The sequence below is a fragment of the Mercenaria mercenaria genome, chromosome 2 (assembly GCF_021730395.1).
Source record: "Mercenaria mercenaria strain notata chromosome 2, MADL_Memer_1, whole genome shotgun sequence".
Taxonomy (NCBI): Eukaryota; Metazoa; Mollusca; class Bivalvia; order Venerida; family Veneridae; genus Mercenaria; species Mercenaria mercenaria.
Genome location: NC_069362.1, coordinates 25392403 through 25406187, shown reverse-complemented (window position 1 = coordinate 25406187; position 13785 = coordinate 25392403). Strand labels below are relative to the sequence as shown.

Here is a 13785-nt window from a genome sequence, read left to right as displayed (position 1 = left end):
TCATGATACTAATATCTTATCACTTACTTGAAAGGAAAAATACAAAATGATATCATTTTTGGGGAAAAAAAGAAATTATTTTATGTTTTTCGGTGGTTTATCGAAATATAACGGTGAATTATATCCTGATAAACTCACTGGCCACTCAGTGAAAATTATCAAATCTGATACCCGGATTAACGTCAAAAAGTTTACCGAGCGTACTGAAAGCCGGAAACAATATGACGATGACGTCGTTAAAATGACGTCATCTTTGCGATGCTTCCTGATTAAATTTCCCGCAAATTTCGACATTTTATTGAAATAAACACAACAAAAGTAGGGTTTTAGACATAAAATAAACAGAAAAATTGTTGGTATCGATGTAATATCACGGTAATTTCACTCGTGAACACCAAAAGTTGTTATTTTCACTCGTGGCTGCGCCACTCGTGAAAATATCACTTTTGGTGCCCACTCGGTGAAATTATAACGTGATATTACACCGAAACCAACAATTATCCTCTATTTAATTACTTTATGACTGTGCCGTTTCAAAGCTGTTTGGCTGTTTCAGTGTCGTGATTTTTTTCTTGGCGCATACGTTTTGCTTAAGTGCAAAAAACCCACTACATGGACATAAATTATATTTCAACTGTCTCCTATCAAATATGCACAGATATGTTAACAAGTTGTACTATTTTTGACATATCGTCGACATATGGCGCCTGTTGAAGTAAAGAAAAATTGTCAAAAACTCGTTTAGCTGAAAGGGTAGCCTTTGGAAAGGGTGATAAACGTCACATAAAACAATGATTTTCTATGTTTTCAAATGTCCACATGTATTTGGAAGTAAATATTAAGAGAAATAAATGACTTTGTATGCAGAAAATACCCATTCACGGTCGAAAACAACCAGATTTGATCACTTTCCTCGTCTCCCTTTACAATTAACAGTCAGTGATAAATTGATTTATGTACTTCGTGAACTGTAAAGTCATTTGTTATTAAATGTGAAAAAAAAACAGCACTTAATTAGACATTTTGAACAGTTGAAACGTTAACAGTATATAGTATATATAGATGTATATTAAAATCACAAGCCACCCGAAAACTTTCTTAATTATACTTTATTGTGTCAAAAAATCCCGTGTTTTCAACATCAATTTCATACTGTTATAAGCAATCACATATAGTATGTAAAGTAGATATGATTTCTTTCAACATATAATTTTGAACATCATCAATCAAACGTGTTTAATCAAATACATTTTTGTAACATAAAATGAGCCGCGCAATGAGAAAACCAACATAGTGCATTTGCGACAGACTGGTCAGGATCCATGCTGTCAATAACAGTTTCTCAAATTGCAATAGGCTTTGAAAGCGAACAGCATGGATCCTGACCAGACTGCGCGGATGCGCAGGCTGGTCTGGATCCATGCTGGTCGCAACGCACTATGTTGGTTTTCTCATGGCGCGGCTCAAATAAGTTTTCCTTTAATCCAGTTAGGTTCACACATTTTACTTTTCAATAAATAAGTTTTTAAAGTTTTCAAGACATACCTATAGTGTATGATTTATATAACATTTTGATGCACATGTATGAGGTAAACGTTTTATTTGATAAACTGATATTGGCGGGTATTTTCACGCCACCAGTGTTACAAGATGTCATAAATTATTTTGAGACATAATAAACCTGTATGAAAAGATTAAAGTATATCCTTATGACGTGGCTTACACAGTCATGCATTTACTTCTGATATACAAAATACTTTTGTGTGTATAGTGAAATAATGAGTCACTGCAGTTAATGCCCAGATATGTTTTATGTACAGATTTTGTATCAAACATTAGTCTTGTTCTCCAGTTCGGAATATGTTTTTGCTGCCATATTTCATCCTCCACGACTCGATCGTTAGTACTGTCTATTTCATGCGAATACGTCTTGGAGGGATCAGCCTGAAATTGAAATTACATGTATAATTATATCATCGCTTCTCCAAGAAGGTCTGTGCATCTATGAAAATCTTTGTTTTTGCAAAATGATGTATGTTAATTACATTAGTACAAAGTATAAGCATTGATGAGTCAATACATGTATAATTTTATGAGTTTGATTCGGATTTGAAACACCGGCATTTTAATAGTACTGTAATATTATATCTGAATAATGTACGAACATATAATTATTATGTTGATTGTAAATCCTTGTGGGCCTTTTGGCCTAATGGAATATTTGAAACAAACTTATCAAACTTATGAAACTTATAAAATATAAGCATTAATTACCACTTCGCTAAGGAAATATTTCCTTGAATCTCAGGGCTGTGTATGAGCATGAAGTTACAGTATCAACAATCAAACATCCCATGTCTGTACAGTATAAGGCATATTCTTCCAGAGCTGAGTCAGGGTGCTCCTTGCAGATCCTGAAAACACGATGGAAACTTCTAGTATGATTATGTATCGAACAGTAAAATATAAGAAAGAATGGTACTAAATGGTTAAATACGATAGGCTAAACTAAAACCTCTGTTTTATCACACGTTTTCAGTGAATTATTGAAATATACCTGGAATTTTCACAATGAAAAATATATCTGAAGAAACTGTAAAATGGGAAAATTTAGTTAAAACATGAAATAAAAAGAAAACTTGTTTGTTTTACACGTAAGATCAAAATATCTTTCACTTATGAACACCATATCTTACATTTTCACTCGTGGTTATGTCACTCGTGAAAATATTGCATCTGATATTCACTCGTGAAAGATATTTATAGGGGATTTATCCACGGCGCAAAGCGCCGGGGATGAAAATCCCCGAGACGGTAACGTCCGTATATAGTTATTCGTCTTTGTTGTCTGCATATACTGAGACAATTTTTTCGATGTTTTCCGGTTCCGGTTTATGTACAAAACGCAGACTGGTTGTCTACAAGAACATCCGAGCACACCGAATCAGTCACAGAAAATCGTAAACCGCGCCAACATGATTCTTTTTCGTAATGAAAACTGTACATGCAACTTAAAATCACTTTCAAACAGTGAGAAAGTGTAAAGGCCGCCAAGTTTCTGCGTGGAGTGCAAAAAAAAAATAAAAAATCCTAAAGCCAGTGCGAGAACGCGGTGAATGACATCGAATGTTTCTCATTGGAGAGTTGGTGCAGCCGTTCTGCGCATGCGCGGAATTATTATCAAATGGAACGCACGGCAAAAATACTCATTTTTTTGCATGTCCGCACGCATTTAGTGTATAATGTGCATAATATACTGACTAAACGTTAGGGTTAGAATTACCGTGGTTACAAAATATATACATTTAAGGTATTTTTGTTCAAATTTAGTTAATCCGGTATATACCTGAGTCTGTAATATATCACGGGCGCACCAACTCTGTATTTAGTCACAGCCAATGACATCACCTTCACGGCTTACCATAAATTTTGCAAAGTATGATATTCGCTGTAAAAGGTATGATGACACTAAATGTAAACTTGACTGTTTAGAGCTTAGTTTCACTTTCTTTTGAGTGTTGAATATTTCTTCGTAAGTAGATATATAAAAGATAAATCCCCATGCTAGGCAGTGCCTTAATTCATATTATTTTACACTAAAACAAACAAACATACTCTATATGTACTTTTAACACTTCTGCTTGGTTTTGTTTTAACAATAGAATACATGTACATAGCATAACCTTAAACTTACATTTATTAGCAATATTTCAGGTCTCCTCCCTTAATCAGTCGTCAGCTCTGGTTGATTGAAGTGATGCTTATAGTCTCTCCCCTTCGTGACATCACTTCCGGTAGCCAAAAGAGGCTGAGGTAGATCACGTGACTAGAACTTTCTGTCTCGTCAATCTCTTGCACATTCCATTCTCCCTTCCTGCTCTGCTCTGCTGACGATGGCTTCCCACTCGTCAAGGTACGGGGCGCAACCCATAGTCAATTCCCCGAGCCTAACCCTTCCCGTCATCAGAAATAAGCCATCGCCTTTAGATACTCCACATTTTCTAGGTGCTAGAATAGTTCCCTGCAGTGCTAAGTCCCGTCGTGGTCGTGAGAAATGAGAACCAGTGTGACGGATTATCTGAGCTACTTCTACGTCGATCTTGGTTTTGTCAATGTCGTCATGGTGATGAACCGATTCCATGCTTCCAACAATCACTGAAGAGTGAAAAAAACACATTATTTTTGGACGATACTGAGCATCATAAATAAGTACTACTTTTCTAAAACGGGAAGAAACGCTCTAATTTCGCTGTATTGTGATACCGAAGATGGGAGGCAGTAAAGTTCCATCAAAATGGCCAATACATGTAATTTCATACAGATGACTGACCTCACTGACCTCCGTTACAATAGTAATGAGGAGATTTCTATATCTGAACAGGAATAAAAAGAACACATGCCACGAAGCGCCGCATGTCTGAATCACAGCGTATTAAGCCCTGGAAGAATGTGCGAGCTTTAATTTAATCCCTTTTCAAGTATATGTGAGAGTGGTTAAAAACGTATTGCCTCGATTTAAGGACTTCAACTCATTCAATTACAAATATGTACAATGTACTCCAAATTCTAAAGTTCCCGAACAAAATTAATCATACTTAACATTTACAGGTGATCTGTCATAAGTTTGAAAAGTATGCGGATACAGTATCTGGTATATTGTCTAACTGTTGGTAATAAAACTGAAATAAAAACAGCGTAGATATAAAACTGTTAGTAGAGAAATATACATACCAAAGTCACTGGAGCAGTAAGCTTTTAGTATTTCTTCTTCACTGCATGGCCGGCATTCTGGAGAAGAAAACGTAAAATTGAAACATTTTTTTTTACAAATTCATGTTAACAAAAATACCGAAAGATTATAGTAAAAGTAGAATGGATTGAAGCAATAAGCACACTAAACGCCGCCAGAGTCACGCACCGCAACCATAGCCACGCACCGCATCTCAACCACAGCCACGCACCGCAAACTGGGTCAAGCACCGCAAAGTACACCAATTAATTTAACTATATGCTTGTATTGCAAGAGTCGGGACAAAAATTAATTATATCCACTTTGAAATTTTCCGCATAAAAAGACATCTACACGTTTATCTTTGTGCAAAATGAAAGTGCTTAATATAAATTGTCGTCTATTTCTTAACAATTTACACTTCCCTATAAATTATCAAATAGTAATATTTTTTTTATCTTATCAATTTAAAAATGAATATCAATTAAAAATGAGCACCTTCTTTGACATATCTTATGCAAAACTCATTACGAAATCTCGCAAAAGGGTTTAACGATCATCCCGGGCTCTTTTATCATATAATTGTTGAACATAAAAAAATATCAGCCTCCTTAATCTAGAAAAACACTAATAAAATTTGAATCTATAATGACATCATCCGCCTAATTTGCTGGTGATCTTCACAATTTTAAATTTCGAATGTTTTATAGTTTGTCTTTAACTAAAGAAAAAAAAACTTTTACGTCGTTTTTTTTTTCGAAACTGCCGTGTTCGTACAAGGAACTTCTGGATCTTTTGATATATCGTTTTTCATCATTAGTATATATAAAATCGTCAGGTTTGTAATTACAGTCCAACAGGGTATGCCAATTTCAATTCGTTGTTGAATTTGAGGCTCGATATATTCATATTCTCCGTCTGCATTTTTAAGAAAACGGTCTTTTCTTGTTCTTCGTTGTTTACATCACTTTTTTAGACTCTGACAAGATGTTTTAAAGATTTCCTGCATATTTTTCTCATAGATCACCTCGATGTTTCTAACAATGTTTAAATAGGCAAAGTACCAAGGCGCACTGATCCATAGAAAACTCATCTGTAGAGGATAAGAATCCTGTAATGCCATCAAGGCAAAAAAATGTAAGAATTTGCAGATGATCAAAATCTGATATATATTTTGCCAGTTTTTTTTTCTTTTGGAATTGCTCATAATAATGACTCATCAAATACCTCTATCAAATTATGAGTCATGCTGGGAGACGATTGAGCATATTCAATCAATTAGAGAACATTGCTCACAAGGAGCTGCAATTAGAGAACATTGCTCACAGGGAGCTGCAATTAGAGAACATTGCTCACAGGGAGCTGAATCGGCGTATACAAGGCAGGTACGTAAGAACTCAAATTACTGTTTTTCAAGTATTTCAGAAAATGAAATGTTCTGAGTGTGTCTGCAAAGAGAAAAAAAACACTATAGATCGGAATGGTGGAGCATTGTAGAAGCAAACTGTTGTGGGACGGGACGGTACAGTGCAGAACCAAACCCAAACAAGATAGGACAGTCCAGAACAATTAACAAAAGCACATAAAAAAGTTCGTTTCTACGTCATTTCATTGACAGAAATAATAACTGGTATACATAGCAATATATTTTGTACTAAAAACTTAATGTGTACGTTAATGTCTATTGCTTCAGTAACCACGCATGTTCACAAAAATATTACAAGTTTTTCTATCCGCTTCACCAGTTTTAAGGTATGTCAAGAGTTTATTTTTTCCGCTTATGCAAAAAAAGAGAGAGAATTAGACATTCTAACCATCGATTACAAAATTTCTATTATATTCCAATGAATCATCAAGTAGCGCACGATACTTAAATGTGCCCTAATTGCTTTTTAAGAGACTATTTAAATTAATACCATACCTAGTTAACTATGAGCGTTTCGGCTTTCTGTCTGTTATGAACAGAACATTGTCAGAAATAGTCTGCTTTTACAATTTCATATAATACAAAGTCAACAGCGCACTTGATTTGATATCTATGTGTAGTAGGTTTAAAATTACGGTAACCCGGTTGCTTACATTCGTATACCGTTTGGTTACTATGGCTAAATGCCACATGACACAGTGATGTATCGAAACTATCTTTTTAGGAAATCAACACTGAAATTAATCATTTTTCAGAGGAAATACCCTGATGTTATATGTCTTGTATTTCATACGAAGCATGTCAGAATTAAAGTTTATGCATATATAAAATGCATCTGTCAGCATCAGATTTCTTCACGTCCTTGTACAGTGTTTGTCAATCCCACTTTTACCCAACCGATTCACAGTTTTTTTTCAGTTTAATATCCTGTTTAAATTTCTAAATTTTCGCATGAACAAGTATGAGGGATTGGTACATGATCTTTTGAAAGTGGAGGGTCTTTTCGGAACCGTTTTCATACATACATCTGATTTTAAGTGTAAATTTATATATACATATTAAGTCTTGTTTTTGCGTTGATACCCATTTACATTTTACACTAGTTTGTGATCGTAAAATACCCGACATTGTCCCGACAATTATTATTATAAGATAAAATGAAGAGCGCCGATAAGACAGGCCACCCGACAGAAGAATTATACGCATAAGTTTTCAAATCTGAATGATACCTCTTCAGACTGGAGATAATAATTTAAAACCTGTGCTAACCTGGTGTGAAATTTAAAATTTGAACTAAAGTACCTCAATTTAGTATAACAAGAGGTTCTTAATCGAACCAAAACTACGAACACGAAGACTCAATCACCAATCACATGTCTTATATACAATTTGCCAAAATTTAATATAACGAACGTCTATGCCTAATCACTTAAGTTAAATATAAACGCGACGGATTCTTGAAATGAAATTTCAATGTATTTCAAATTATACTTTTATACTCTGTATATAATGAACGCATGTAAAAATGAATAGAACTGTATTCAAACTCGGCGACCTTGCAAAGTAGGTGGTATCTCTTTTGAAAAACTGAAAAGCACGGATAAAAAAAAGAATATATGGTTTTGCAAATAATAACGTTAATAAATCCAGGGGCGGTTCTGGACATGCTAATAATCCAAGGCAAAGCAAGGCCCGCTGCTCCCGGACACTGCAAATGTTTTTAAATCTGTTGTCCAGGACAAAGCCGCGTGAAAATGCACAGATTAAACACCTAGCCTAACATGAAACATTATATCCGCAACAAAAGTTAACTGTAAACATAATGAGAAATTCATACGCGTATGATATTTGGGCATGCACTGGCATACAATGCGCAATTGTTCGGATGCGCGACTGCGGTCGACCAGGTGTGCTTATTAGCTATACTCCAATAAAATTCGCTAATAAATGGGAACTTTCTAAAACAGGTGTTGAATGTGTACCGTTTGGAATGGCACAGCAACAAACTTTAAATACGCATTATCCGGGCTTTTGTCGTACTTCAGTAACTTCATTTAATAGATGACATTAAATTCGTATAAAAAATATTATGACATATCAGCACTTCATATTAATAAAGAAATCAAAAGTAAGAATATTCGAAGATTCTAAAAGCGCACAAATGTAATGAAGTATCTAAAGATAGAGGTTTGCCTGGCTGGGCAATTCGTTCCACAATTAAGATGTCGCCAATGTGTACAAAGCTAAACTTTGAAAAGATTCAGCTTTGGAAGTTTTATTGAATACGATATTAAAGGTAAATTCAATAGATTTGATGTTTTTTTGAATAATTATTACACTATTTAAACGATTAAAAACGTGGTTGTGTAATGTAAAAGAATCTCACTGAAAAAAAAGACCCCAAGAAATAATTTCATGTCAAAGGGCAAATTTTGAACGGTAAAACCTAATTGAAATTTGAATAAGGCATGATTTCTTTTCAATTTTTATCAGTTTCAACTTTTTTCCAATCGTTTGTATTACTCCTAAAAGCATGTCAGTAAAAGTAGATCTATATATAAAATTAGAGTGAAACATTTATTTTTGTACCATCAAAGAGCAAAGCAAGAAGAGAAGAAGCAAAATTTAAAAATGGCAAAAATGGCTATAAAAGTACCTTCAATGGGTGATTTTTCGTCTTTTGGAATAAATGTCAAATCATACTGGAACACGACCTTCTTGTATCCAAGAGTCTCATCAACTTCCGGTTCCAAATATAGGATCACAGAATCCGTTGCCTGGATGCATACTTCTTTGCTCTTCCCTTCAAATGTAACCAAAGTTTGGAGGTTATGGTCGTTAAGTTCAAACTTATTCCGTTGCGATGGTGACTTTGAATTTATGTTCAAGTCTACTTCTCGTGAAACCTTCAGTTTTACATCTCCAGTGTTCACGATGAAGCAGGATCGGAAGTTACCAGTTCTTTCCGGTTTAAGCTCGATTCTCAGCGCACCTGTCGGGTTATACCACGTGACTGTGCCATCCATGCACGTGAGAGTTGTTAAGTGAACGCCTTTACAGCCATCGTCAGCGCTGAAAAAACAGAGAGAAAAAACGTGTAATACACCTACAAAATGTTTAACTGACTGTACATGTCTGCTGTTCATATATTTCATAGAGCACGTATTGTGTGGAGCTACATTTATTGCCCTGACAAAGATTTTTCAATAAGTTTAGTTTACTTTTACGTTTTTGTTTGCGTTTTTATTTTATGAACGTGTGTGTTTTGTCGCATTAACGTAATTGATTCTCTTTGTGTTTCGACAACAGTTCATTGTTACTTATTTTGTTTTACAGCAAAAAAGTAAGACTGATTTGGGTGTAAAGCATTATATGATTTAGCTTGTAGTTTTTTCTTCTACCACAGCAGCTGTCGCAGATAAGATATTGCCTGTGGTCTACATACTTAGTCTACATGTCAACTTTATTTATGTTCTCATTAATCATGAGCGATATTAAAATGTATATGAAAGACAAAACGTTCCATCATTAACGCTTGGCTAATAATTAAAACACAGAATTATATATCGTATATATGTCGTCGCCTTAAAGGTTGCTGCCTTTTTAAGACTTTTGGCACACGCGCGGAGAGCCATTCACGAAGTAGCACAACCTGACCTGTTCTTTTGACCCATGAAGTATTAGATCTCTGTGTCGTCTGCAAGATCATTAATTTGAAATTATCTGAGAACAAGAAAGGTAATTAACCCAAAAGAATCATTGACATAAGCAAGGATCATATTTTTGTATTTAAAGACAGAAAATGGGACAGAAATATTTTGATACACCGATTAATTACATAAACTGAATGATAGTCATCATGACTAGCCTGAAAATTCGGACCAAACCTTGGTACTATAATCGAACCAGTCACTGGAAGAACTTTGTTTTTCACCAAATCATTTCGTATTTATTTTTTGCCAATAATGTAATTGTTACAAATAAACATCCTTCATAAACAGCCGTGACAAAGCCATGCCGGAATTAAGAGCGGCGGAAAATAAGCCTGTTAAAACTTTTCTATGCTTTTCTTGTGTACATGTCCAGTAAATGTTGATGAGGGTGCAGTGAAAACTCATTAAAGTCAACTGACCTCAAATAAACATGAAGATTTAAATACGCAATCTTTATCTTTTTCAGTTTTTCTACATTGTGACATTGCACATCCGAAAGACGACTCGAAAATCTACTTAGATCTATTTGGCAATTACCATTTGTGTAAAATACCAAGGTCTAAAAGTCTATTTGGACGGAGAAGAGTACTTTAGATGTCAAAAACGATACAACGTAACACGCCCTCGTAATCACAAAAATATCTAAATAATCTTCAAAACTAGCGATCACATTTCTATTGCCTCAATAGCGTTATTTTGTGCAATAGGGACAAAACTTTGATTGAAAAGGTGTTATGACTTGCGATCCTTACCCAAGGACAAAACACTTCAGTTTCAAATTTTACGAACTGACTCGCTCTGATAACCTAACGCTGTAACGGAGATTAAGGTTGGAGATAGGAACTATCTGAGACGGGTATTTCGGGGGTTCTTTCATCAGTGGGACATTACGATAATTGTCATTACTGTAATACAAAGACAAATAGTCCCAGTTATAATCTGTGTAGCGATTTTAGAATGTAAATAAACAACGCCTCACAAAGCCACGTGTATGTAAAGAAAAGCTTATGTTCTGTAATAAATTACAACCCTGCTATTAAACATTTCGTTACATATTTATTATTTTATGATACCAACCAAATATATCTAGCAACTAACCTACACTGAACGAAAGAAGTTTAATACATAATTATGTAAGAGACTTAGGTGGCTTGAGCGGCAGGACTGGACCGGCACTGACGTGATGCGCATGTTTCTCGATCCAAACACAAATACTTTAAATTTAGGCAGTTGCTTTAATATGTACTGATGAAATTGAGCACAGCGAAACTACAAAACGCAAATGTAGTGCGACCGCGTTTTATGAATTTGTGGTTTGTCTTAGAATTGGGACTGCAACATGAAGCAATATGTCACCGAGATGCAGTATTCAATCAATCAGTGTTATGCCAAAACCACAGGAGAGGAAACTACAGACAGAAAACAGTCGTCTAGACAGTGCACATAGACACAAACAGTTGTTATAACGGGATCATTGCCAACATTGTAAGTGAAACAGGTTATGTCTGGGGTGAGTGTACTTTGGCAACTAGAACATAAGGAACACCTATAACCATGCACAAGAGATCCTCTTAGCTTTACAGCACCAAAATGTGTACATCAAAAGTTATTCATATATACACACATGTACATAAATTAATATAAATGTTAACGAACTCGGTATGAACACGGTCCCTTGTTATGGCCAGGTAAGAAGATACTCAGTAGGTGGGAAGGTGAGATTGTGGGACCTGGATTTACGTTGGAAAGTGACCTCAGTTGACGGTGCGTCTTGATATCCAACAAAATTAACACGGAACATACTACTTTAATACAACTTTCGTCACAACGAATTCAAAATAAAGTAGTTTACACGAAAGGCCATCTATAACTCTATACAGCTAGATGGGGGAATCATCATTCATACTGTGATGTATGTCTGACACCGCATCTATAAACATTAAATAACATTTTGTTTATCTTACACAAACGTGACATGATGTTTTAGAAACATTTTCGAGACATTTCGGCTATACATTTTTAATTAAGTAAACACTGCAATCCTTGGATCAGTTAGTAAACCTCTCCACTAATCCATACATATTTCTCTTTATCAACATGGGCTGTATATTTCTTATTTTGGCTATCTCGTTCCTGTTTCCAGGACTTCCGACCTATGTAAGGGGTTTCAGTGATCGAGGTGAAGTTTCCTTTCGAAACTGCATCTCCATGCAAATGGCCTACTATGTTCTGTTCTTACATACGGTTTACAGTTCTTCTGTGTATAAAATGTTGCAAATGTTGCGCTAGCATTTTCATTTCAGTTTTGGACAACTCCCTTCAAAAGTTCAAATCGCGAGTATACTCTTTTAGAGTGACGCGGTTACTGATGAGGATGATGATGAAGTTGAAATAAGAGTCCGAGTAAAACATGACGCAGCAATATTTCGTATGTTTTGACATGGTTTTATTTCGTAAATGACACCAGTCTTATCCTGGCATGATTTATATAGACAAGCCTGCAGCTAGTTTGCAAAATGACAATATATTTGATCACAATTAAGGGCACTGAAAGAGTATAACCATATTTTATAGCTTTATTTTACCTGTATTTTCGTGGTTTGGTGAGTCAGTGTATGCGAAACAGACATATATTTCATAATCCATCATCAATGATATCAAATATTTATAAAAAGTATCGTTGATAAATGCTAGTGATATATTCTTGGGCGGAAGGTAAAACAACAAAATGTTCGAGTGATTACGAACTTGTTGCATTTCTTTACACTAAACTTATTTTCATAAGAATCACAACTTCAATAATCCACATATTTCCGAATATAAGTAAATCAGTAATTGTTATAAGAGGGGATTTAACTAAGACCATTAAAATATTGTTAAAGTAAGCTTTAAGCGTTAAAGTGTACTTATTGTTTGCGTTTTGCGACCCTGTACCATGATAAAAGCATTCCATATATGACAATTAAAAAGGCGAAATGCAATTTAAAATATTCTATTGCTCTTCTCCCTCACCTTCTCCCAACCTCTCTCTCTCTCTCTCTCTCTCATTTGGTTACAATTGATATACACAACCAATAAATTGTACACCGCAATATGTAGCTTAATTAAGTTTGCTGATAATATCTAAGTGAAAAAAGTGGTTCTGAAAACAGACAAAATTAGGTGTTATGTTGTACCTGATAATACAGTCACACTCATCACACTGATGCTGCGAGGACAAGCCCACTAGAACCAGTGTCACCAACGCCTGTATCCAGAGAAACTGCATCGTGAATTTCTTACAATTTATATCTTTTCCTCTCACTTTTCAACTTTCATCTGAATTGTTAAAAATTTTTCATTTATAAAATCCAATAACTTGAATAAGACAAAATGTCAGTAAATCCAGATATTATTGTAAGATCTTTATGTGCACACCTGTAGAATTAAACTTAGATTTAAACCCTCTCTTAAACGTAGCCGAGTTAAAACTGTCAGTTGTAACAGTATCGGCAAATTTTTTATTGGTTGAAGGGGGCGGAGCGTATTTTGCCAATATCGAATCAAAACACGATTTGTATCGGGCGCTCGTGCGGAACCATGCTATTTTCTGACAGTTTCGTAAATTGGCTGATAAATTATTCAATAACAGATAACAGTTGTAAAATATTTTAAACAAGAATACACAGATAGTGTTGACTTTTCTCCTTGTCTACATTTTCCCTTTGCAATATATCCAAATGTAAAGTTGGCAAAAATATTAAAACTCAATGTCAAAGCTCTGTTACTAAAAAACTAATGTCACAAATAGCCTCTTTTAAAAGATGTATAATAATAATAATAATAATAATAATAATAATGCCGTTTTCTGTTCTGATTCTGTTTCAACAATGGACAATAAATTTGAGCTTTTTACAGCCAAAATGTCCAGAAAGGCG

General features: G+C 34.8%; 1 protein-coding gene across 1 annotated transcript; it reads right to left on the bottom strand.

Moving 5' to 3' along the window:
- Positions 1-1093: 1093 nt before the first annotated feature.
- LOC123563555 (meteorin-like protein) lies at positions 1094-13346 on the bottom strand. The gene is made up of 6 exons (XM_045356409.2): positions 13045-13346; positions 8812-9227; positions 4732-4788; positions 3695-4155; positions 2275-2414; positions 1094-1944 (listed from the first exon to the last, which is right to left on the bottom strand). Exons 1-4 carry the CDS (start codon positions 13134-13136, stop codon positions 3845-3847), a joined length of 876 nt encoding a protein of 291 aa, XP_045212344.2. The 5' UTR covers positions 13137-13346; the 3' UTR covers positions 1094-1944; positions 2275-2414; positions 3695-3844.
- Positions 13347-13785: the final 439 nt, after the last annotated feature.